We start from the raw sequence: 23,644 nt of genomic DNA, 5'->3' as shown, positions 1-23,644 counted from the left end.
TTGTCCCACAGCAGCTCTTACCTCAACCCTTCACACACTCACTTGCATTGCACATATTGACCCCACATGTAGAGGGTAATTCAAATGACAGGAAGCCCCCTCCTTAGCCTCCAACTGCCCCTTGAACACACACTCTGCTGCAGTCTGTGTATGCATGTGTGTGTGTGTGTGTGTGTGCATGTGTGTGTGTGTGTGTGTGCAGGTTTAAGGCGACAGAGTGTTTGATATGGAAATAAGAAAGAATTTTGGATTCATCACTCAGAACATTTGAACGCCAATTTTTTTTAGATGCAGCAATTAAAAAAATAGAAGGTGCTCTGGGTCCTCGCCCCTCGCTTTCTCCCTACCCCCGCACCGAGGACACACACATCTGGAGGCTCTCGATGGTTTTGGGGGGGGGGGGTGTTTGCACCAAGTATTCTTTGGCAGTGGATCTGTTTGAATGTCAATCAGTGATGCACTGGGCTAACGATAGCCTGCCGCTCCAGCTGGACCTTTATCGACTGTGTGTGACTCCGTTTGCAACAACTCGCTAATTCTTCTTGAAACTTCCGGGTCATGTGTTCACTCGGTGGACTGAGGGTTGATCCGTGGCTAATTAATGAAAAGTGAATCATTAAAAAAAATGAGTAGAAATATCTCAAAACAATATCTTAACTTACAGACCACAGCAAATGTTTATGGCACCCTCTAGAGGGTAGGAAGGGGAAGTTACATGCTCTTTATAAAAATAAGTGTGAAAATGCTGTAATGCTTGTCTTTAGTCACATGCTAAAAAAAGAATCAGAGTCAGATATACTTTTTAATATACTTTAATATATTTGTTGTCATGCATTGTAAATAATAATGATATTTTCTCACTTAACCTAACGCTGCCTTTAAACCATGTTTCACTAGATAACAGTAGTAGTCACGATTGTGATGAAAGCAGAACTTTCCGGAACCAAATTAAAAAAAAAAATCTAATTCTAAACTATTTTGTTTGTGCACAACTGCTCAAAACATTATACTCAAAAATGTAATTAAAGTGTAGTTTTTTATTTGTTACATGCTCTTTATAAAAATAAGTGTTAAAATGCTGTATTGGCTACTATTATTAAGGGCAAGAGCTTAATTATTGTAGAATAGCAGAGTCTTCATTGTCATTGTAACGAAACTGAGGAAATTTGTTGTCTTTAGTCACTTGCTAAAAGCAGAATCAGAGTCAGATATACTTTTTAATATACTTTAATATATTTGTTGTCATGCATTGTAAATAATAATGATATTTTCTCACTTAACCTAACGCTGCCTTTAAACCATGTTTCACTAGATAACAGTAGTAGTCACGATTGTGATGAAAGCAGAACTTTCCAGCACCAAATTAAAAAAACAAAATCTAATTCCAAACTATTTTGTTTGTGCACAACTGCTCAAGACATTATACTCAAAAATGAAATTAAAATGTAGTTTTTTATTTCACCTATAAATACTATATGTATATCAAGATCTGCAGCGAGGGGGGTGGGGGGAGTTGCGTGAGGTAACCTTCGTCTCCTGGCATTGACTGTGTGGTTGTCGGTGGTTGTGCAGGGAGCGAGGACTCATTAGCGTGTCTGCCTACGGCTGTCTCTGTGGACTGAGACTCTCCATTCAGCACCCAGCTAATGAATTAACACATTAAGATGAAATGTCAGCCATTACATGTGAATGAGGATTAGAGAAGCAGCAGGACACTAATGGAGCACAGGGCTCAGGGTAGTCCCGCAGACTTTGAACAACCGCGTGGACCCTCTGCCCTGAGTCCAAAAAAAAAAAAAAAATAGACAAAAGAGACTAGAGTTTCCATTTGTATTTTTCAGTGTTTGTAAATATGTCGTTGTTGCTGCGTCTAAGGAAATGTTGCCTTTATTGCTTTATGGTGTTTGCAAAAATGTGTGCTTGAAATGACAGAGATTCCTTGTGGATCTGGGTAAGGTACAAACACTAGCACGTGCAAACACATATTTGTCCTGCTGCAGAAATCTGCTGACCTGTGGGAAGGGTCTTTTGGCGTAGTTGCTGCCTTTGTCTTTCAAAAAACTTTTATTTTCTCTTATTTGACTATGCTAATTTGACCCCGATTGTTATTCAGAGCCACCTGGTTTCTAGAAAACCTCAGTTTCTCTGTTTGCGTTTGTGTCGTTTTCCTTGATACCAAAGGCAGAAACAAGGAGATGTATGTAAAACAATGTGGGTTTTTTTTTTTATTCTGTTTATTGATTTAAGCGTGTTGCAATATTTGAACTTTTTATACCTGACTTAGTCAGGAGATGTATGTAAAACAATGTGGGTTGTTTTTTTTGTATTTTTTCCTGTTATTGATTTGAGCGTGTTGCAATATTTGAACTTTTTATTCCTGACTTAGTCTGCTCAACCCCCCCGTACACACTCCTTAGATTGAACTATATCCTGACATAACACACAGAATCTCAGTGTGTTGATTCCTCATTTTCTCTCCAATTCATTGAATTTGATCAGTTCACTGTGTTAGCGCTAACAGACCTTCACTGGATGTGTGATCTAATGATTCGTTTTCATGAATAAATAATTTTAACCTGACATTTCGAGTGATGACAACATTTTAAAGTACACATGAATATTAGTAGTAGTCTAATCTTTAAAAATGTTCGATGTCAGCCCCCACTGCCCACCGTGTCTGCAGACCGGACCACTGACAGGTCAAATCCTGTAACAGCTCAAACCACAGTAAGTCAAGAGTTCAAGTTGTTCTTAAGTAATCACGTAGTTTTCAGTTTACAAGAAGAGTAATGAGCTTTGTGGACTTTTCTTCAGTCTGGTATTTTAATCACGGCGGATTAGTGCAGTAGTCAAAAAGACGTTGGACTCTCAGAGAGCTGTTATTGATTTGACAGCTAGGCTCCTCTGGTAGCTGTGATCTTTACGGCTGTGAGGGAAGCTCCAGCTTCTCCTCCCATCCTGCAGTTTCTTCTTTCTTCTCTCTCCTGTCCTCAGTGTCTTGACCAGGATCTGCTGATAAAGAACTTCCCCTCTGATAAAACGTGTTAAGGAGAACAGTGGGCCAATAAATGACTGTTTCTCTGAGGCCATCCTTGTCAAAGGCTGGTTTACAGATATTTACTACACTGTATATGTTCAACAGGATTACAGCTCACACCGATCATTGTCCAACATTAGATCTCGAACGTTAGGACCAAACCGAGATTTATTAAACTCTGTTGCTGAAAGGTCAAAGGTTAATAGTTGTAAAACCTTATGTAGCTTTGATATTTAGCACACATTTACTGTTGCATCACTTTCAGAAAAATATATTTTATTATTTTTCTTCCATAATACTGCACCAATGGTAGAGCTGATGTGTATTATTCAGGCCATTACAAAAATGTCATTGGGGCGACCCCATATGAATTCCAGCTGACCTTAAACGGGGCCGCGACCCCAAGGTTGGAACACAGAGGCTCATCCCATACATATTACACATTGTTCCATCTGCCTTTTTTCAACCCTGATGTTGCTCCCCTGGTGGAGAAGAAGTCAGTTTACAGGATGTATTTGGGTTTTTTTGTTTGTTTTTTTATATTAACACAAACTTAAGGTAACATTACGACCTTTCTAAATGGTTGCAGTTTTTGTTAGTGCAGCTATGACCTCACAGCGTAGTGCAGTGCAGAGATGTAACGCACCCCCTTCTCTGACATCGTTGGGCTGTAGTCCAGTGTCTCCGTGTGTGCACAGGTGTTGATTGTGATCTGATGGGCCAGTTGGTTGTCCATCGTTGGAGTGATAGCGTCTCTCTTGTCATGCCAAATGCCTTCACTGGTTAATGAGGGCGGCAACCGGCCCGACCTTAATGACTCTTAAGACCCTTTATCTGCGATTGCCCAATCCAGTCCTGAATGGACTCACGTGCACCTAAACAACAGTGGACATGCAATACACAGACGTAAACACAGATAAATGAAGGTCCGTCAGCGCAGACCGGGACTGGGTTATATTTCATGCAGTTCTGTGTAGAAAGTGAACTCATGACAGTCGATTAACTCCGCTGCTCCTCCTCCTCCTTTTCGTGTTGGCATCTAGACGGCTGACTCTGGAGGAGTGACGGAGGGCTCAGGGGTTAAGGGGCAAACTCAACAGGGTGCAGTCTCTTACCCCCCAGGATGTCACCTCACCAGGGCTACAGGGGCCAAAAGTCACTTTGTTTTGTTTAATCCTAAACCAGACAAGGCGGCTTCTTTGGACACACATCCCAGGGTTTAAGCCCTGCACTGCAGAATGGCCGGACGAGGTCTTCTGTCCAGTTGTCTGGTCTGCAGGAGACGTTGGTCTTTTTTGGAGTTTTGGTTCAAACAGCTCACATTCGTTTGTCCATGTTATTTCTTAAAGCACATTTTCTTAAACGCAGTTTTACTTTTACAGTTGCAGGTTGATGTATGGATGTGAGTCACATCTGAGGAATAAATAAATAATAGAGTACATAAAGTTTGAAGACCTTAATGAATAAAACACTTTGAGGGTAGAAACAGTAGTACAAATGTACTAATGTGTTTCTACACATATATACTGTCTAAATCAGGGGTGTCAAACATATGGCCTGCGGACCAAAATCAAATAGCTAGCGGGTTCTATCCGGCCAGCTTGATGGATTTTGAAAGAAAAAAAAAAGCACAAACTCTTCATGTTTGTAATGTTATTCAAATGATATTTCAATAAATATAAATATATAAATATATATATATATATTGCAGATACAAAAAAATATAATAATATTCATGCCGCAGCCAGGATCTTAATCTACTGCACAGGGAAGAACAGGTCAGTGACTACATGGACACACACTGGTTTTCTATTGGTCAAATATTCATTATGTTACTGACGGTCGACTCTTGCCAGTATGACGAGTCAGTCTGTACTGCTATCAGTGACGTCCAACAATAGCTCTGTTGTTGTGGTACGTTTTAAACACACATGATGATAATGAAGAAAATCCCCAGCACATCTACAGTTGACTAACATTCTCACGGTGCTATGTATTTGACTTGCGTGACGTGAAATATTTAAAAATGAGTCAAACCAAAGGCCGTGTCCATTGTGAGATAACCATGGTGACAGGTGGACGCTTCTACTCTGGGATTTTGTTGACTGTAACGTTCTCCTCAGCGTACGATGAAGTTTCCTGACTGTGTTTTACGGTTTCCTCGCAGCTTCCTTGATGATCACTCGTTGTTTTATGCTCAATGTTCTTGATGTCGCTGCTTCATAGATGTCTTGTTCTGAAAGTGGACATACAGTATGTGTCATTTACAAGAAAAAATCTGACACTGTTTAATTGCTCATGATCTCCCAGTACACTCTCTAGGATCCACTGGTCGATCCCAGTCTACTCACTGGGCAGCCCTGAATTAGAGTGCAGTACCTGGTTCAGGTCTGGTCGATCCCAGTCTACTCACTGGGCACCGCTGCATTAGAGTGCAGTACCTGGTTCAGGTGGTTCATGTGGCCGGAACAAGATTGAAGCGAGACCGTAGAGGGTGAAGACGATGAAGGCGATGATGATGAAGGTCAGTTCAAATTCACTGAATGGTAGTTCCATCTACGCAGCTGTACAACACAAAAGTTGCGTTGTTCACGTAAAGATTAAACTGAATGGAAAAACAAATAGAACCAGGGAAACATGTTTTTGAAATTGCAGAAATAAAACGGTCCATAATCAGACTGATCTCTCTGACACTTTTACAATGCCATCCAAGAAATGTGCTTAATTTATTGACATTATTCTGGGGTTAAAAAGAAGGCAAAACAAGATGTTTCCTTCTGTGAAGATTCTTTATATCCATGTTTTCTGTGCATCATAATAATAATGTTGTAAATATTTCTACTTCATCATTTTTATTAAAACATCATGGAGGTCAGAGGTTTGGTGAGTGGAGCCCACTGCTAAATCATGTCACATGACAAAGTCCACAACTGAATTAAATGTAACAGGAGACTTTTACAAACTCAACCAAATTTCCAGAATTCAGTTTGGTAGATTTTCTACACTATTTTGGTTTTCTTAACACCAACAGTTATTTTACACTTGTTATTATTATTTTACACAAACTAAAACAAATGCTACAGAATAGATTTTTAAAATTTACATGTAATTCACACACACATTTAATGTAAGTACAAAATAAATACCAAATGCATTATCACCACTCGTACACCAATGGTGTCTGATCAGAACAGCTGACCTGTTCAAAGAACACAAATTGTTGGACAACTTTATCAACAACCACAGCTGCTGTGAAGTTTGGGACTTACCTCCGACAGAATTGTCACAGTCAGATTGAAGGATCCATATAAAGGAGAATTCTGTACAGATACATTGACACGGGGACAAATGAACAGACCCGACACAGGAGAGAAGTCGTCGAGCCACTCTTCCTGAAGTCATTTACTGACGTTGTTTGTCTTTTGCCACACCTTTAGGTCTTATCCTGGAGGATAATAACTCTGGATCCTGTACTGAGGTACACACACTCTCTCTCTCTCCCTTCCTCTCTTGCTCTCTCTCCCTTCTTCTCCTGGTAACTCATTAGACGATCTTTGTCCCACAGGCTAAGACTAGAAACATACAAGGATAAAGAGTTTGCTGAAGTCGAAAGAATTTTGTCGTGAACAGCACATGGAGCCACGCTCCTCATGATTGACACCTTATTCTCACTGAGCTTTTCACAAACAGTACATTGAGACTGTGAGGAAACAAATGTGTAATGTATTCAATTGAAAACCTTTTATTTTACAACTCTTTTTGACTTTTTAAATGGGTGAATGGCAACCCACCATTTGTCAATGGCAACCCTTTTTTTAACCCATGTACAAAAAATAGCGACAGAGATGATTTTAATCTTTTCCTCCTGTTATTATGAGAGTTCTCCTAGAACGAGGTCATACCGTATAAAAAAACAACTTGTTACCAACTGCTCTTATTAAAAGGTCATGTCAATCAGGAGATACAAAAACCAACGCTTGTGTCGCGCTCCAGCACATGCTTTGTAAAGGACGACCTCTTGTGGACATATGTGTCAATGACGATTGGTTCTGTGAGCGTAATTATGTGTAGCGTTTTTTTTTTCTGTACGATTGAGTGGACCGTTACTGTTTGTTTAAACTGGTGTCAAAAAAGACAAAATGAGAACACGTTACATATGAAAAGTGATATTTAACAGAAGATTTTACTCAGAAATTCCATCAGTCTGATGGTTTTTTTTGCCATGTGTAATTTCATTTTAAAGTCAATAAGTTGTCAAGTTTTATCAATTTGTTTAATCTTTTTAGACTTGGACGTCGACTTCTTTCCTTCTATCACTGTAGTCACTGTAGTCATCTATGAAGTCGTTGTCTTTTCTGGGTTCTACCACAGAACTCTTCCTGTTGCAGCACGCTGCCTGTGGATAATAACAGGACACATTGTCACCTCGTGGCTCAACACAGGAGTAGAGACTCCTGAAGCTCAGTTGGAGCAGCAGCATACTACTGCATGACATAATCATGATATACATACAGTATACATTATACAACAGCAGCAAAAACCTGGACTAAACCTAAAAAAAAAAACCTAAACCAAGGCGTTTTAAAATGTGTGTGTGTGTCCATGAGTAAATATTCCTCACTAAAAGAGACTCTGGGTGTGTGTGTGTGTGTCCATGAGTAGATATTCCTCACTAAAAGAGACTCTGAGCATCGTCCACAAGGAGGAACTGCAGCTTGTCTTCACTCATGTTTTCTAAAAAGAAAAAAAGAAAATGTGTATTTTTACTCACAGAATCCACTGATCAGGATTGGCTGTCACACACTCACAGTTCACACCTTTCCAGTTTGCAGATTCCTCCTTAAGTATCCCAGCAAGTGTGACGAGAGCAAAGACCAGGAGGGAAAACACGATGGTCAGCATTTCCAGGTCAGAGAATAGAGATTCCATCATCCGTGATCAGCCACTGGGTTTGGGTGTGTCTCTCAGTCACGGCCCTATTCCATTTCAGCCTGGATCACATGAACCCTAATTATTAATGACCTCTGTCTCCGTGTGTCTGTGGGTGGCGACTGTAGGAATGTTTGAAAATGTTTTTTTGTTGTTGTTTTTTTTAAGCTTTTTCTGTGAACTCTTCATTACTGCAGCACAGGTGGAGCATTAGTTACTGTTTTTGTTTTAGTTATAAAGTCGTTATTTATTATATAATTTCAGATTTAAAAAAAATAATTTTCTGCCTTTTTACTTTACTTTTACTTTTACTATTACTATAGAACGTCAACAAAACAAAGTGATTGAAGTATTTTTAACTTTTCTTTTTGTGGGAGTCTGTTTGTTTCTAACAGCCATATTAACAGTTGTGTAAGCCTATTAGCAGCAGCAGCAGCAGCAGCAGCAGCAGCGTGGGTCAGGGGAGGAGATTGAGGTTAGTCTAAGCTCTAATCCCTGTCACCGTATGCTTATTTCCAAACAAGTGCAGCCAGACTCTGGCTCCACTCAGGCACAGCTTCTGACGCCATCACACACTCTTCATCACAAACTCTTCTTCTGTCAGTCTTAGGTGGAACACCAGCAGAGCTGCACCAGGAGCGTTAGAAGAAGGAGGGGGGATGAGGAGCAGGAAGTGGTTTCAGATCTTGGGTTTTCCAGTTATCATGGTGAACGCACGCCATGCTATTTCCAGATTCCCGTTGCCATGGTGACCCGCTCCTGTTCTGTGTCACCTTCTGACAGGAACTCACTGATGGGACTGTGAATTACCTGCAAATTCAGGACAGAAAGGCACGAGGGCACGACACTGCAGGAATGTTGTGGGAATAATACCGGATTGTTGGAAACCAATAGAATGCCAGTACATCAGATATCTGTGGCACCGGTCAATGAGGTGGACACCGAAGCCAAGACCGCCCCTCGCTCCTCGGACCAGAGAGAGGTGAGTTAAGACTTATTAAAGACTATTCGACAGAATATTGTTACACATAAAATGTAGGATGTGTCTCAGAGTATCATTTTAGTTTGTGCTAACATGTACATTTGATTAGAATTGGATTAAGGAGAAGTTCAATTGTCAACTTGTTAACTGTCATGCATTTGTTACACACACACACACACACACACACACACTCCAGGCCTTAAGACAGCCATACATGTGAAGCTCTTGTGGGCCGCATAAAATGATGTCATGGGCCAGATTTGGCCTGTGGGCCTTGAGTTGGACACATGCTTTACAGAGTCCATAACGTTGTTGTTTTATTTGTTGTGTTCATTTGAGACAAGTCTTAGTCTAACAGGCAGAAAAGGCCTTGACTATCACCTGCTCCGTGAACACATCTCCTGCTGACTTTTTGACCGACGCAGCTGTAGTCACTGCTGGTCTGATCGTGGCTGTAGGTGTTCATGATCCAGAACCAAAATATAACCATCCTCTCACGCTACATCAACTAACACAGGAACACACTCCAGAGTCTCTTTAGTTTGACCAGTGTAAGAGGAGGAGAGGTTCAGGTAGGACCGCGGTGTCACACGGTGTCACACACCTGCAGTAGTGCTGACATGAGACTTGTGGAGGTTTCAGTACTTCTTGTGTCGATGCGACTTGGCCGAGTCAAATATCTGATTTTTCTAAAACCTTCTTGAGCTAAAATATGTCTGGATGTTTGTGATAATGCTTTTAAAAAATGGAGAGTCAGTGGAAACTCTCAGTTGAGTTTGAATTGTTCTTTTCTGGTGACTTTAAACAGAGACATTGTAGAACAGGAAGAACAGTTAATAGGATTACATGGCTTTGGCTCAGGCCATAATAAAACAACACATGGCCTTGTAAGACTGCCCACACCTGGTTCTTTTTGGAACTGCAATTGTGTATAAATGACATATTTTGACACTGATTGCGGGAAATGCTAAAATATTATTAGTTTTGTTACTGGAGGTCAAATTGTGTTTGTAAAATAATAATGTTTGCCTGTTCCTGTGTTGTACAACAGCAGACATAAATGTTATGACAAGTTCATGTCTCACTTCCTGTAATGACTTTTTAATTTGTTTTCCCTGCAGGGAAAGAAAACTTCTGGGTGCACAGGGCGTCGCTCCAGCAACCGTTCTAAGGTACAGTCATCTCCAACACTAATTGAACTTCATTATAAATACTAGTGGAAATAAAATATTCACTTTCATGATTATCTTCAACATCCAGTAATTAAATATTAGGACAAATTATTATTATCATCATTATTGTTGTTGTTATTATTATGATAGTAGTAGTGGTAGTATTAGTATTATTAGTAGTAGTATTTGGATTTTAGTTATACTACCTTCCATTGCTCATGTGAGACTCTTTGTCGATGCAGATCAGCAACAAGATAACTGAACTCCTCACAACCTCAAGGACATCCATCAGTCCTCCTCCTCAGGAGATATGCAGGTAAAACCATGACCTCTGTACAGTTTTATTCAACTTGGCAAAAAAAATTAAAAAAAAGATTTTTTAGCCAGGTGATCATGACATTCACAGTGTCTTTAAGAGTGGGAGGAGTAAAAAGAAGGTTATACTGACAAAAAACTTGATGTTGTTATTATTATCATAATTATATATATGGATTTTATGACTGTATATTTTTCAATACTGTAGTTGGGTAAACAGTTCCACAGAGAAGTGGAACTCTTATCTATAGGGAGAGAGGGGAGGAATATTTATTTACACCTTGCAAAAATTGTTTCTTCCTGATATGTTCACATCCATACTGTGTGTCCTTGTGTGTGTGTGTTACCAGCTCTGACCACACGGTGCTGTTGGACGAGGATGCCTCCAAATCCCAAAAACACAGTAAACAAACACGCTCGTCTGTGATGACAGTCACCAACAAATCCCTGAGCTCTTCGTCCCAGACCCAGAAGAAGTTGGTGAAGAGACGGAGAAGACAGGAGAAAACGGACCGCAGTGAGAGGAAGGGAACCAGGGAACGCTCCTTTAAAATTCAAAGGGAGCTCCCACCTCGACTACGCCGTGCAGCTGCTGCACTGTCTGAATCGTCCTCTGAAAACGAGGGGTGGTGCGAGCCCCGCAGCTGGAGCAAAGAGAAAGCTCGCAGAGCGCATTGGCGCAACGGGAAGAACGAGGCGTACAGGAGTAAAGATGAAAACAAAACAGACGTCATGGAGCTGCAGTCACTGGGATCAGTGGACGAGACAGAGAACCATCCTGTGGAGGACGACCAGGGGTCACTGAACAAAGATGAGCAGACGGAAAAGAACGAAGTCTCACAGAAGGGAGACGAGAAGTCACAGTGTTCCTCACAGACGGAGGAGGCTGAGGAGCCCATCACCAAGACGTACCAGGAGAACAGAACAGAAGATGGAGACCTGTCAGTGCCCACTCCACAGACGCACTGTGGTGTCAATGGAGGTGCACCACAGTTCTGCTCTTATGACTCTGAGCTGGAGGTCTGCAGGTCAGTAGTTGTTTGTGTGTGTGAATGGAGGAGGAGGAGGAGGAGGAGGAAGGCTAACAAATATAACACCTAGTTCCTATTTGTCTGTGTGTAGGATCTGCCACTGTGAGGGTGATGACGACTGCCCCCTGATCACGCCCTGTCACTGCACCGGGAGCCTTAGTTTCGTCCACCAGGCTTGTCTCAACCAGTGGATCAAATCCTCCGACACTCGCTGCTGTGAACTCTGCAAGTTTGACTTCATCATGGAGACGAAGCTCAAACCTCTTCGCAAGGTGTTTATTTTCTGCTGATCTCACAAACACTGACCTCTCTTTCCTACTGACGTCTCACATTTCCTCATCTCTCACCCTCTCTCTGGGCTCCAGTGGGAGAAACTTCACATGACCAGGAGTGAGAGGAGAAAGATCTACTGTTCAGTGTTGTTTCACCTGATAGCCATAGCATGTATGTTGTGGTCAGTCTACATTCTGGTCAAAAGAACCACTGAAGAGATCAGACTTGGGAGAAACGGTCAGTACTTCCCCCCTGTCCCCCACTGCATAACAGATACTCATGAGGTGGTGTCCCCTCCGAGGTCCATGTTTGTAGTTCTGGTTCTGAGTGACAGCACTTTAGAAACAAGTTGTTAACTGTGTGTCGGTGTCGTAGACTGTTAGTAGACATGGACGTAGCCATCTGGTTGCAAAAGACAGTGAAGAAAAGCAAAGTGTTTTGAAAGTATAAAGTGTAAAAGTTTAGTTTTCCCCAATTGGACAGAATAATATTTTTAAAAATAGACAACATATTTAAAAACTTTTGTTTAACCAAGTGATGCAATCTGAAGGCTATAATTCTTTACACTTTAGAGAATAGAAATAAAAACAGTATTTAAAGTTACGCTCACTCTTAATTTCAGAGGAGTTATGGAGACTTTCTCTACTCAAGTACTATTCACAAGAAGGTAAGCAGCTCTGCACACACACACACACACACACACACACATCCATCTGATATCCTCCAGACTCCCTCACACACCGTGTGTGTGTGTCTGCCTGTTTCCTCAGTTGTGTTGGAGTGGCCATTCTGGACCAAGCTGATCATGGTGTCCCTGGGCCTGACTGGAGGCGTGGTCTTCATGTATATTCAGTGCAAGGTGTACCTGCAGCTGTGGCGCCGCCTAAAGGCCTTTAACCGCATCATCACTGTGAAAAACTGCCCAGACAAAAATCTGCATCACTCTCAGACCCGGTCTGAAGCCTTTCCCAGTCACAGGAAAGGAACGACGGCGATGCCAGTCAGCCCAACACCTGTCCCAGCTCCACAGACGCTGGTGGACTCAGACACCTCAGTGGAAGCTGCAGTTGCACCAGCACAGAACCCCGTCTGACAGATTCCACCATCACTCAGAGCACTTCACACACACGAGGTGGTGTGACAGACTTCGTGCTAGTTATCAATAACCCGATCTTCATCCTCAACAGTCTTGGCAAAGGCTTGGAGAGTGGTGGCTTGGAGGTTAAAGATGCAGTTTTGGAGCCAGAAGGTTTCAGGTTCCAATCCACAAGCTGCCAAAAAAATGGAAAAAACAAATTCTCTGCTGTCTTTTATTTACCTGATAGTTGGTGAAGTAAGACTAGGGACATATGGCTATGAATGTAGCCCTTCAATCTTATCTTAATGAAATTGTAAACATGTGGTCTGGATTTGAGATGTGATTGAAAGTATTTGAAGTTTTTAGAAAGTATCTTTAGCAGCACGCTTGATTTAATCAATAAAACAAATTTATCAAATGCTTTTCCGCCAACTGTAACTTAGACAAAACAATAGCATCGAAATGCATTTATTGTAAAATGTGTTTTTCAGACTTACACTTTTCTACAGGTTTCAGTTGTTTTCTACCAACACCTGTGTCTTTGTCACAGAAAACAGTTGACTCCAAGTGTCTTCACTCCGCTGCTGTCAACAGCTTCCTGGTGTGTAACCACATCCACAGGTGTGTTTATTTAATAAACAATGAATGTACAACACCTCACAGGCTGATGTTGAACCACTGTGCAACACTATGACCCAGGAGATCATGCTGATGCAGTAAGGCACTGGCGCCATCTTCTGGACAGGAGGTACTTGGCAGCACATCTTCTTCTTTTGAGTCTTTTTTACAGGCTGTTTGAGAGTTCATTATAAGATACAGTCAAACGATTTTAAAACATCAGTCAGAGTCCGTCATGAGAGCCTTCTCTTCTGCTTCCTTATCTTCATCGTCTTCGTCATCATGAAGCTCCTTTTCACCACCAACATCCTCTTCTACCGTGTCTGGTTTGTCTTCTTTCTCATTCATGTCCAGACCTTTGCAGGAAACTTTACGCAGTTTAATATTTGGCAGTTTCTTCAGATCACCAGTCCACTCCCTACCAACACAGAGAAAAAGCCACATGAAATCTACTGGTTAAAAACAAGAGCTCATCACAAACCTGAAATATATGATACAACGAAGTGTGAGAATTTCTGATTCTCTTACAACAAACAATGTTCTGTGTGGAGTCTTCCCCACTCACCTGAATGTTTTCAGATGCTTGGCATTGATGATGTCTGGTATCTCTGTAATAAAAACAACAGTTGTGTTACGTTGTCTCACACACTGACTGCGTCTGTTTGTTACAGTGAAGACTCACCAAACCCAGCTCCCTCGTACAGGGCTCTCTCACGCTCAATGGTCTGCTTGATCACCTCCTCTCTGGCACCATGAAGACGACCCTGACGACCCTTGATCCCATTCATCAACTCAATCTGCTCAAGTTCCGAGTCAAACCGCTGAAGGTACCTAAACATTTTAAAGGAAATCTTTGGGGTTTTTTTTGGTCTAGTTGTGGCTGACAATACAAACAGAAGAAAAAACTGAGAAGAAAACAGACTGTGCAGTATACGATTATTCAATAGTCTCTAAGTTAACCCCTGGTGTAAATAATAATGCTTTTGTGTTGGGTGTACAGGACACATCCTCAAAATTACATCTTCATATATTAGTTGGCTTATGACACACAATAGAACAGAAGTGGTTGTAGTAAAAGCAGAAGGTCTGTGTCATTTTAAAAAGTAACTTCCTTGAATTAAATATAGTCATCTATTTACATTTAAGCCACAGAAGCTTACTATTGTGTTTCTTGAATTTCCTTAATTCAAAGTGAAACCTAACCTCTCAATGATCTCACAGGCATCTTTTCTGTTGTATGTTGCTTTTGCTGGATCCAACTGTCCCTGGAACCACAACAGCTTTTCACCTGTGAATTAAAGGAAGAGTTAGAACATTGACCTGAGATAAGTGACCTGGTAAAATATTGTTTCACATGCTAAACCTGTAACTAACTCTTTAATATTTTCTATGAGAACAAGTGAAACATTTAGCTTCAGTGACCAGTAATTGTCTACTACAGCAGTGATTCTCAAACGTTTTATACTCTGTACCACGTCTATTTCCAAAATCCTAGTTTTTTTAAAGGCTGCTTACCGACGCTGCTCAGACGTGAAGCTTTGTCGACTTTCTGTCTGTAGCACATGGGACACAATACAAGGCGTTGTGTTAATTCAAATATTAAAATACATACGTGACGTCACAATGATGAAAACAGTTTTTCTTTTTATTCACACTGACTTTTCTTTCTTCCTGAGTCTGATTTCTTCTCGGGCCATGTAAGCAGCTTTTCTGCTGTACGGATGGACCACCTTCTCCGGCGCCTTCCCTTTCTGAACCTTTGGCTGTAAAACAAGTGACAACAATCACTGTAACTTATTTTTAACATTGCATAAACGTAACAAAAGTCACCATCTATCGTATTAAACATTTTGAGTCAATATGTGCAGTAACAATGAACCGTGACGTTACCATTTTTAACGTGTGGAAACACGCGTGGTGCAAACCTGATGTTGACAATTACACCGGAAGAGGTTCGTCCGACAGTGAAATGCGTCCGTGTAATTTTGGGAAATGGTACGGCCGTTCCTATTCCTGAATTCATTTGATCTCAAGAATATTTACAAAAAAACCCAAATGTGTATTTTTTCCAAAATAAATAAATAAATAAATAAATAAATAAATAAATGTAAACGTATTTCCATTGAACAGGAATATATAAAATAATAGTATATAATATATCTATATCTTATATCTTATATTCTTTTATTCTACTTGTGTGAATAGTATGGAGAAGCACTAGTTGGTGAAAAGAGCCAGCAGGTGGCACTAATGTAACGAGTATGAGAAGTGTCAGGTAGTAAGATAGCTGTCGTGATTATAGTATCGTGACTATTGTAATTAATGCGTTATATTTGCTGCATAATGTAATAGTAAAAAAATCTTTAATTTTGAATTTGTTGTATGTTACAACATGAGATTAAATCGGCATACAGCGGTTGATGGAGGAGCACAGATTCACAAATCACTGGACCTGTGTGTAATTTAGCCATTTTTGGACCAATAGTGAATTAAGCACCTTGTATTTATTGTCATTCTGAATCTTTTTATTTATCTGTTTAAAATATAAAAATAAAACTCTAGTTACAAATGTTGGTGTTTTAGGTATAAATTCTCCATACTGATACTCAATGAAAACACTGTGGTGTATAGTTCTTGAAATTATAGTAGTGGAAATCATCTAACCTCTGCAGCTACATGGTGACAACACTGTAGTATTTTTAAAAGTACACCATTAGTCTTTATTACGCCACAACCACTGACTCCTGCTGTAGCAGAATGTCAGGAAACATATTAACAAACACAGTAACAGCCTTGGTTTTTATTGTTGGCAGCAGCAACGACAACGGATAGCAGGGCAGCTGACACTTGAATGCACGTAAATGTTTTTTTTTCTTCTCTCATTTGCAGTTTGTTGAGCCGGGCCCTCATTCTCTGAGCCTGCATACCTAACTGTCAGGAATGTGATTTCACTGCAGCAGAGGAGCCGTCAGACTTGTGGCTACAAGCACAAGGCCTATTGCATCACATCCGACTGACTTATCTGTGCAAGGGTGTGTGAGTTTTTTTTCTTCCCTGTTTGCTTCTGTTAAGCATGTAAAGTCAAATCAGGAAGTGAGATGCTGTGACATTACAGAAGGCAGAAGGCGCACAATGGCATTATGTCTGCTTCTCAGTCTGGCAACATGAGAGGCCTGTGGCTGAAAAGTCCTCTCCTGCTGCTGCTGCTGCTAATAACTGTGACCGGGACAGGTAGGACTGAGACCTCCCTTCTACCAAACCTCTGTTTGTGGTTCAGTCTGTTTTACTTTGTAAAGTGTAAAGTAATTAATTCATGTTACTGGCATTAAGGACTCAAATTGAACAGTATTTTATAAAGTACTAAAAGGTAACAGAAACTGTAAAGTCATGGTGTTTCTACTTCTTCTAAACATTTAATCCCTGAATGTCAAACCCACCTTTAAAAAACTTCATTTTCCTGTATATCAGTTTAAACTAAAAGTCTGTGAACATTTATACCAGAGTGCAGTTTAATCTCCCGTCACTTCGTTATAAAGAGAAGCAGAACAAAATACAGACACGTTATGTCTTATATCGCCACCTTCACACGTCTTTTGTAACAGATTTAATATTTGTAACCAGTGTTCCTGCGGACGGAAGTGTTGAGTTCCTGTGAAGTTAGTTACGCTGAGTTACACTCCTTTGCTTCAGAAACCCAACAGCTCCACCCTTTTCAAAATAACTGTCTTCTTCCACTAATGTGTGTTTTAGTGACACATAGAGTTTCATAATGAAGAGGAGTTGTGTTTCAGTTTTGTCACAACCAGAAACCGAGGCAAACGAAGAGGAGGTGGAGAAGGAGAGCACAGATGATCCGGACCCCACTGAATACAAACCGGACATCTCTGGTGAGATGGAAAAAAAGATTAAATTAGTAAAACTGTGCAATCTTTATATAATACCATCTTTGTCAAGCTAGATTGTGACTTGAAAAAAATACAAAAAGTTTTATATCCCCTCAAAATGACACAGCATAAAAACATTGTAACATCACATTAGATCACATGAGCTAGCTGAATTGCAAAAAGCTAATTAAGCTAGCTAATAATAGCACACAGCTCATCTCCTTTCTAAGGCTCAATACCACCACAAATAAAACTTATAATTTAAAACTTCCAAACTATGGCTACAGATGTTTACACAGAAATACCCTGAACATTTTGAAATCATACAAAAAGAACCAAAAGAAAAACAAAACAGAACCTTTTGTTTCCTGTTTCTGGTATAAAACTGACAGAAGAAACTAAAGAACCTTATAGAAAATGAAGAATTAGGTTTTTACATAAGTTAATATCTATCTATCTATTTACCTATCTGTCCATCCGTCCATCCATCCAACTACATTTCCACTCTATCTTTTCACTAGAACCACTGTCCACCACTGTGTCCGACACCACCTTAGCTCCAGAGCTGCCTGCTTCAGAAGAGCCAGGCAAGTTCCTCTTCCATCACACTCACTCACCTCAGAGAATGTCATGAATTAAAGTTGGTTACAGTCTGTCCTGACTGGTTACAGTCTGTCCTGACTGGTTACAGTCTGTAAAACTGTGGAAATTGATGTCAAATTCAGGTCTGAGTTTCCAGGTGTGAAAACCTGATTTCTATTGATGTGAAATAATTCTCTGCTGTTGCTGCTGTAGTTATCAGAGGCTCAGGAGAAGAGGGCTCCGGTGTCTTTGGTGAGTGACCTCACTTGTTTCTCACTGAAACATTTCTTTGTTTACCTATTTATTGATTTACATGAAATCGCAGTTCTATCGTCAGGTTCAGGGGAGACCAGTACAAGCGAAACTGCGACCCCAGAGGAGGAGGAACTGAATCTGACTTTCATCATCATCCCGGCCGTGGTCGGGCTGGTGGTCATAGCCATCGTCTCCATAGTGCTGGGTTTGTTCCTTCGCCGCTGGTTGAATCAAAAACACAGAGGTGAAGGTATGTTCTCGCCCACCGAAATCACAACAGAAGACAGAATTTTTTTATGTCCTTTGTAGATACTTGTCTTGGCTAACTTTTAGATATTATGATTAAGGATGGCTGATAAAATCGGCCCAATATTTTAGCACATTATGTAACATCTATAAGAATAATTGTCGTTTTTTCCTCCGATAATGAAAACCCGATAACGCAATGCCTGGGTTTTTGGGGATAAGTGAAAGTCACTAGATGGCAGCATTGCAGCTCATTTAATTAATTGCATACTCAGAACCTGGGGGTGTTGGGTTCAATTTCAGACTTTGCCGTTAAAATGCCACGCCCTTAGCAGCCTTGGCGTCAGGAGGTAAATTGCAAAATGTGAAACATGAGGTTCTTTGAGTCATCAGGACTAGAGGAGGTGCTGTGTACTGCAGGTCATTTACCGTTTATCCATATACACAACAGTACAGTGACTCCCAAACATCCACATGACGATGAATAATCCACTCCCTTTGTTGTCACGGTGAATTTACAGTCCACAGTCAGACACTGAAGAATGTTTTCTGCTCACAGATCTAAAAATCAACGATCCATATTTGGATGAATCAGGAGCAGAGAAGGTGCCGATGTGAGTGCGTTTGTTTTGTTCAAAGCCACTCATTTAAACAACAACATTCATTTGAAACTAACCTGAGTTACACCTCAAACATTTTCATCAGATTGATGTGTTTATTCTCCTTCTGTGAAGTGAAATAGAAAATATTTTTACTCTTTTTGCTTTGAGGACTGACTCATGATAAAAGTTTGATCTGTTGTTTTTTTTCTTCTTTCTTTGTTAAAACTCAGTTTACAGTCGTTTGATCTGTTGTTTTTTTTCTTCTTTTGTTAAAACTCAGTTTACAGTAAATTGTAATTAAATTAACTTTTATGTATCTTTTTCCTAATACAGAAAAGGCTAAAAGATAATAATCTGACAGTTTACCATAATTGATTAGAAAAACATAAATGTACATAATGAAAATACTGAATTCATCTAATTGTGTCGATAAATGATTATATTGACTGACAGGCCCATGTTTGAAGAAGACGTGCCCTCGGTGCTGGAGCTGGAAATGGAAGAGTTGGACCAGTGGATGAAAAAAGATGGTAAGTTTCTATTAATACACTAGAAATATAAACACAGAAATAAAACAAACATGTACCTTTAAAAAACCCTCAGCTCACGTTTCCCATCTGGGACAACACAGCCCTAAAATTAAATAGACAAAATAAACTACATGGTCATGACTTTCTTCATTGTTTTACCTTTTTTTTAACTTTTGAATATGTTTGGTGTTATCAAGTTTCTTCGTTGTGCTGACCCGTGGCTGTTCAGCTCTGGTTTGCTCACATCTGTCCACCATGTTGGTCAAAAAGAGGCTAAAAACAGAATAAGCTCAAATATGTAAACATCCAGATTACACCTGGCCCAGAGCAGTGGATATCTGCAGGAGGATAAATAAATATGGGCCACATTTGTATTTGGCAAAAGGGCCAATTTAGGCTCACATCTATTTTGAGGGGTCCAGATGAGGCACATATGTGTGCTCCTCGTCAACTTCTGCACAGCAAATCATCTTCAGGCTCTTCCTCATCTTCACCGATTATCTCTTTTCTCTCCTCCTTGACACGTGTCCAAACTGTGGCCTCCAAGTCATTGTTAATCATACAGCAAAACATACATCATAGCAGACCTCACTACTGCTGTGTAGATCTTCCTTCTGTCACTTTTTTTCTTTCAAATGTATGATGGAATGGTGGGAATTGACCCAATATCACTATTATTATTATTGTGATTTAATTTGATTTATTATTATTATTTACACAAAAAAACTATAACCGTCCCTTTTTTTACCCAAACTAATCTAAATAATTACGACTTCAAATACATTTCCATTTATGGTAAGATAAACAAACACATTTCTAATACAGTATAGTATATCGTATCGAGCTGTAGCTGTTCATTTGTACCAAAGATCCTGCAGAGGTCACTGTTGCTGTAACTGTAATCAGTTGAGCAGCATGTAATCGTGTCATTACCGATAACAAGGGTCATTTTCAACTATCTCAATGATTAATACATCAGTGTATTCTTGTTTTTTAAGATAATTTAATTTCAACAACTCCAGCTTTTTTTACACCAAGAATGTAAAAAGAAAACAGCCAAATTCATAACATACCTTGTTGTTCTGACTTGACTGAGTTCACAACCTCAGCCCTACAAGAAAAAACGAATGATTTACTGTATATATGGTGTAAAAAGTTATGCCATGACAAATTATATTTAATGATGATATTTTCTGACGTCATCGGTGAGTAAGCACTTGCTTGTTGGTTTTGTTGTTGTAGGGGAAACTGCAGACACGTCCAGTCATGGGTGACAGTCATCACTGTAAGTACCTGTTTCACAGATGTTTATCCGTATTTAAATCTTCTTCTCCATTCCTTGACAACTGTGTGAATGCCTCTGTGACAGCACACGGTGAAACGCCGCGAGTGACCAGTAACACACAGCGTGTTACACAAGTGTGCTAACACAACACAGATGAGCAGCAGACTTGTGTAATAAGACGTTCCCTTCAGAGCCGGTGATGTTTTCGTGGCGGTGACTTTGTTTTGATGCAGCGGCAGCTGGTTTCAGTGAAACTGTGACCGACCAACTGTGACCCTGTTCGTCATAACACACACACGGCATTGTTGGAATTGAACGTGTACACATTAACATCTGTCAGTGATTACCGCTGGCACGCATTAAAGTGTGAGGAAACTCTACCTCGGCGTAGTCGCTGGACAGGGAACGCTGGGAAGACGCGGTCAAGGTCCACGAGGTGTTGACCGACGGTATTTACACTCAGATTCTTCCCAGGGTTTCACCTCCAAATGTGCGCAAGGGTGAGCTGATGTTGTGCTGCAGTGTTAGGACGAAGTGCTGTGTAAACAGTAGGTTTCACAAGAGATTTCAAAACAGGGGTAAACGGGATGTTTCTGTGGCTGCGCGTTGCAAAATCCGCCGCTACTGCAGCGACTGAGTCGTGTTTGTCAGTCAGTGGAGCTGCGGTGTCTTCAACGTGAGAGTCAAATTTAAACTTTGACGTGAGAGTCAAACATACGGCCCGCGGGCCAAAACCGGCCATCTAGGGGGTTCAATCCGGCCCACTTGATGGGGTTTGAAAGTGAAAAAAAATCCACAAACACTTCATGTTCATGATGGTTTGTCAAATCACATTTCATTAAATATGAATATTTTCTAATGTGCTTATTTGCAGGAAAACAAGAGGGGAATAAACACGTGCTTGTTTTTATTTAATGTATTCATGTTCTGACTGTACTGGTACGGCCCACTTCACAGCTATTAGGCCGTATGTGGCCCCTGCACCCAAATGAGTTTGACACCCCATAGCCCTGATTATCCCATCATAAATCACTAATTCGCTAAGTCTTTTTCACTTGAATTTGTTGATGTGTAAATTAGAACCTCATTTAACAATCCTGTCCAGCAGAACAAATCTGACGTCATGACTTCAGAAGCCACTTTTGGCAAATACTTCTCAGCTTCAACATTGATTCTCTTCTGTTGCCTAATCCTTTCCAGAGGGAGATGAAGCTCATCCCTGCAGCCAGCTGCTGGGGGCAACGTTCATCCTGGACAGGGTCACATGTAGACAAACACACAGTCAAACTAAGGTCAAATGGCCTGAAAAGGGTGAAAAATGAACCGTATTCCCAGACTCCATGTTGTCGAACTGTGGAAGAAAAGTGATCTTTTCTCACTCTTTCTGACTTTTTGTTGTTGTTATTTTTCCACGTTTTTCTTTGTATAGATGGACTCAACAGTCAGCAGTGCAGCATTGAAAAGATGGATTTTCTTAAAGAATCTGCAATAAGGTTTCTGGTCACAGGATATGTTTTTCATTCTCATGAATTGGGAGCTCTGACAAGAACTCATTTTACAATAAAATAAAACTGTCATGTATGTAAAACATAAAATGGACTCCCTCAACAGTGACCTTCTTTTACAGTCTCTTTGCTTCTTTTGGTTGTCTACTGCCTCCTGTACAGTAACAGAGAAATGAACAGTATTTTTGTCATACAGTTAATTTTCCATTCACTAGAACGCTGTCCCGTAGCTTTCTGTTCTTTGTTTGCTGCTCTGTACTGGTGTCTCACACAGACACTCCTGTGTGTGCTGTCAGCCTCACTGAGCTGATCCAAAGAAGCACTGTTTTGTCCTCACACACTGATTCAGATGTTTGAGTGTGAGAGCAGGTACATTGTGCTGAGTTGCTGCAGTTTTAAACCGATAAGATTCTGACCTCGGTGTCGACAAAGACGCCCTGACTTATTTCAAAAGCTTCAGCTCGAAAATGTTCGATTTAGTTCAACGAGCGCCGCTCGTCTTGACAGTATTCTGCAGGAGCTTGTGTTGTAAATACAGAAGTAGAAAATGGTGTGAACGACGTTACATGTGTTTTAGCAAATTGTTGATGTGAAATATTGTAGGCAACTTTTTTTTTCTGCTGAATAAAGGATATTTGTTAAATGACAATTGGTGGTGATGCAACATTTTTGATCATTTACTTTTCTATGGAGTGAGATAATCCAAATATTTAAATGGAAGTGTTACCCTTACTTAAGGTTTTTAACTTATCATTTACCTTAGTTATATAAAGTAATGTTTACAAACTGGTGTTGCATGATTTATTGTCAAATCCATAAAATGTCCTTCACTATGAAATAATGTCACAAATATACATATACATATATACATCACATTTTACATTTTTTTTAGATTTTTTTAATTTAGAAATATTTGGCATGATTCTGGGTGGAAAGCTTTCATCCAGTTGGTGGCAGTAAAGCTGCAAGCTAAGACAGGTGCTGTTGAACAAACAAATTGGCCTTAAAACTCTTACTCTTTAAGTTTCAATATTTTCTGGATGCACTCGGAAATTTGCACTGACTTGTAATTTTATTACTTTAGTTAAAAGAAAGTTTTGTAGAAAAAGCTGATGATTTGTGGATGGGTGGGGTTGGGGCGGGGGCAACTGCAGAACCACTGTACTAGAAGTTTAATTGTAGTTTGAAAAAATGTCTGCTGTATTTTAGGCGATGGATTCCAATAGTATTTCACGGTGCCAAAGAAATGTTAATTCTTTCTTCTGATTTCTACCATAACCTTGACCTTTGCTTTGGATTTAAACTGTGGGATGTAGCATA

General features: G+C 40.2%; 3 protein-coding genes and 2 long non-coding RNA genes across 16 annotated transcripts; 3 read left to right on the top strand and 2 right to left on the bottom strand.

The window, feature by feature from the left end:
* Positions 1-5,428: 5,428 nt before the first annotated feature.
* On the top strand, positions 5,429-7,607 carry LOC112487514 (uncharacterized). The gene is made up of 3 exons (XR_003050668.1): positions 5,429-5,561; positions 6,475-6,515; positions 6,603-7,607. It is a non-coding gene; the product is annotated as an uncharacterized LOC112487514 (long non-coding RNA).
* A 695-nt stretch (positions 7,608-8,302) lies between these two features.
* marchf1 (membrane-associated ring finger (C3HC4) 1) lies at positions 8,303-13,137 on the top strand. Of its 2 annotated transcripts, XM_025058736.1 has the most exons (9): positions 8,303-8,441; positions 8,571-8,948; positions 10,070-10,120; positions 10,363-10,436; positions 10,786-11,463; positions 11,558-11,738; positions 11,832-11,976; positions 12,362-12,406; positions 12,510-13,137. In XM_025058736.1, the coding sequence occupies exons 2-9, from the start codon at positions 8,862-8,864 to the stop codon at positions 12,830-12,832; spliced, it is 1,584 nt and encodes a 527-aa protein (XP_024914504.1). In that variant the 5' UTR covers positions 8,303-8,441; positions 8,571-8,861; the 3' UTR covers positions 12,833-13,137. The 2 variants fall into 2 exon arrangements, with proteins under 2 accessions (XP_024914504.1, XP_024914503.1); XM_025058735.1 differs by having other exon boundaries at positions 8,335-8,948.
* A 132-nt stretch (positions 13,138-13,269) lies between these two features.
* On the bottom strand, positions 13,270-15,453 carry tma16 (translation machinery associated 16 homolog). The gene is made up of 7 exons (XM_008316841.3): positions 15,326-15,453; positions 15,095-15,198; positions 14,951-14,988; positions 14,639-14,723; positions 14,118-14,266; positions 14,001-14,043; positions 13,270-13,853 (listed from the first exon to the last, which is right to left on the bottom strand). The coding sequence occupies exons 1-7, from the start codon at positions 15,326-15,328 to the stop codon at positions 13,655-13,657; spliced, it is 621 nt and encodes a 206-aa protein (XP_008315063.1). The 5' UTR covers positions 15,329-15,453; the 3' UTR covers positions 13,270-13,654.
* A 1,075-nt stretch (positions 15,454-16,528) lies between these two features.
* On the top strand, positions 16,529-22,973 carry tmem154 (transmembrane protein 154). 2 transcript variants are annotated; one of them, XM_008316838.3, is made up of 9 exons: positions 16,529-16,666; positions 17,227-17,322; positions 17,841-17,906; positions 18,115-18,153; positions 18,239-18,406; positions 18,962-19,016; positions 19,458-19,534; positions 20,777-20,819; positions 22,249-22,973. In XM_008316838.3, exons 1-8 carry the CDS (start codon positions 16,576-16,578, stop codon positions 20,806-20,808), a joined length of 624 nt encoding a protein of 207 aa, XP_008315060.1. In that variant the 5' UTR covers positions 16,529-16,575; the 3' UTR covers positions 20,809-20,819; positions 22,249-22,973. The 2 variants fall into 2 exon arrangements, with proteins under 2 accessions (XP_008315060.1, XP_008315058.1); XM_008316836.3 differs by having other exon boundaries at positions 18,227-18,406.
* On the bottom strand, positions 16,660-22,112 carry LOC112487504 (uncharacterized). 10 transcript variants are annotated; one of them, XR_003050650.1, is made up of 8 exons: positions 20,828-22,112; positions 19,937-20,645; positions 19,750-19,807; positions 19,591-19,637; positions 19,079-19,128; positions 18,832-18,963; positions 18,215-18,377; positions 16,660-17,319 (listed from the first exon to the last, which is right to left on the bottom strand). It is a non-coding gene; the product is annotated as an uncharacterized LOC112487504 (long non-coding RNA). The 10 variants fall into 10 exon arrangements; XR_003050645.1 differs by lacking the exon at positions 19,591-19,637 and having other exon boundaries at positions 19,694-19,807; XR_003050649.1 differs by lacking the exon at positions 18,832-18,963.
* Positions 22,974-23,644: the final 671 nt, after the last annotated feature.

Source organism: Cynoglossus semilaevis, chromosome 9 (assembly GCF_000523025.1).
Source record: "Cynoglossus semilaevis isolate Cse_v1.0 chromosome 9, Cse_v1.0, whole genome shotgun sequence".
In the NCBI taxonomy this organism is placed as follows: Eukaryota; Metazoa; Chordata; class Actinopteri; order Pleuronectiformes; family Cynoglossidae; genus Cynoglossus; species Cynoglossus semilaevis.
The sequence above is the reverse complement of the archived record's forward strand: the minus strand, read 5'-3'. Positions and strand labels throughout refer to the sequence as shown.

Coding starts and splice junctions, on each gene's coding strand:
- tmem154 (XM_008316836.3), top strand. CDS start 16,576: ATGTCTGCTTCTCAGTCTGGCAACATGAGAGGCCTGTGGCTGAAAAGT. Junction 16,667..17,226: donor AATAACTGTGACCGGGACAG/GTAGGACTGAGA, acceptor GTTGTGTTTCAG/TTTTGTCACAACCAGAAACC. Junction 18,407..18,961: donor TCAAAAACACAGAGGTGAAG/GTATGTTCTCGC, acceptor TTCTGCTCACAG/ATCTAAAAATCAACGATCCA.
- tma16 (XM_008316841.3), bottom strand. Junction 14,044..14,117: donor GTACGAGGGAGCTGGGTTTG/GTGAGTCTTCAC, acceptor TTTTTATTACAG/AGATACCAGACATCATCAAT. Junction 13,854..14,000: donor AAGCATCTGAAAACATTCAG/GTGAGTGGGGAA, acceptor CTGTGTTGGTAG/GGAGTGGACTGGTGATCTGA.
- marchf1 (XM_025058736.1), top strand. CDS start 8,862: ATGCCAGTACATCAGATATCTGTGGCACCGGTCAATGAGGTGGACACC. Junction 10,121..10,362: donor GCTCCAGCAACCGTTCTAAG/GTACAGTCATCT, acceptor TTGTCGATGCAG/ATCAGCAACAAGATAACTGA. Junction 11,977..12,361: donor GATCAGACTTGGGAGAAACG/GTCAGTACTTCC, acceptor TCTTAATTTCAG/AGGAGTTATGGAGACTTTCT.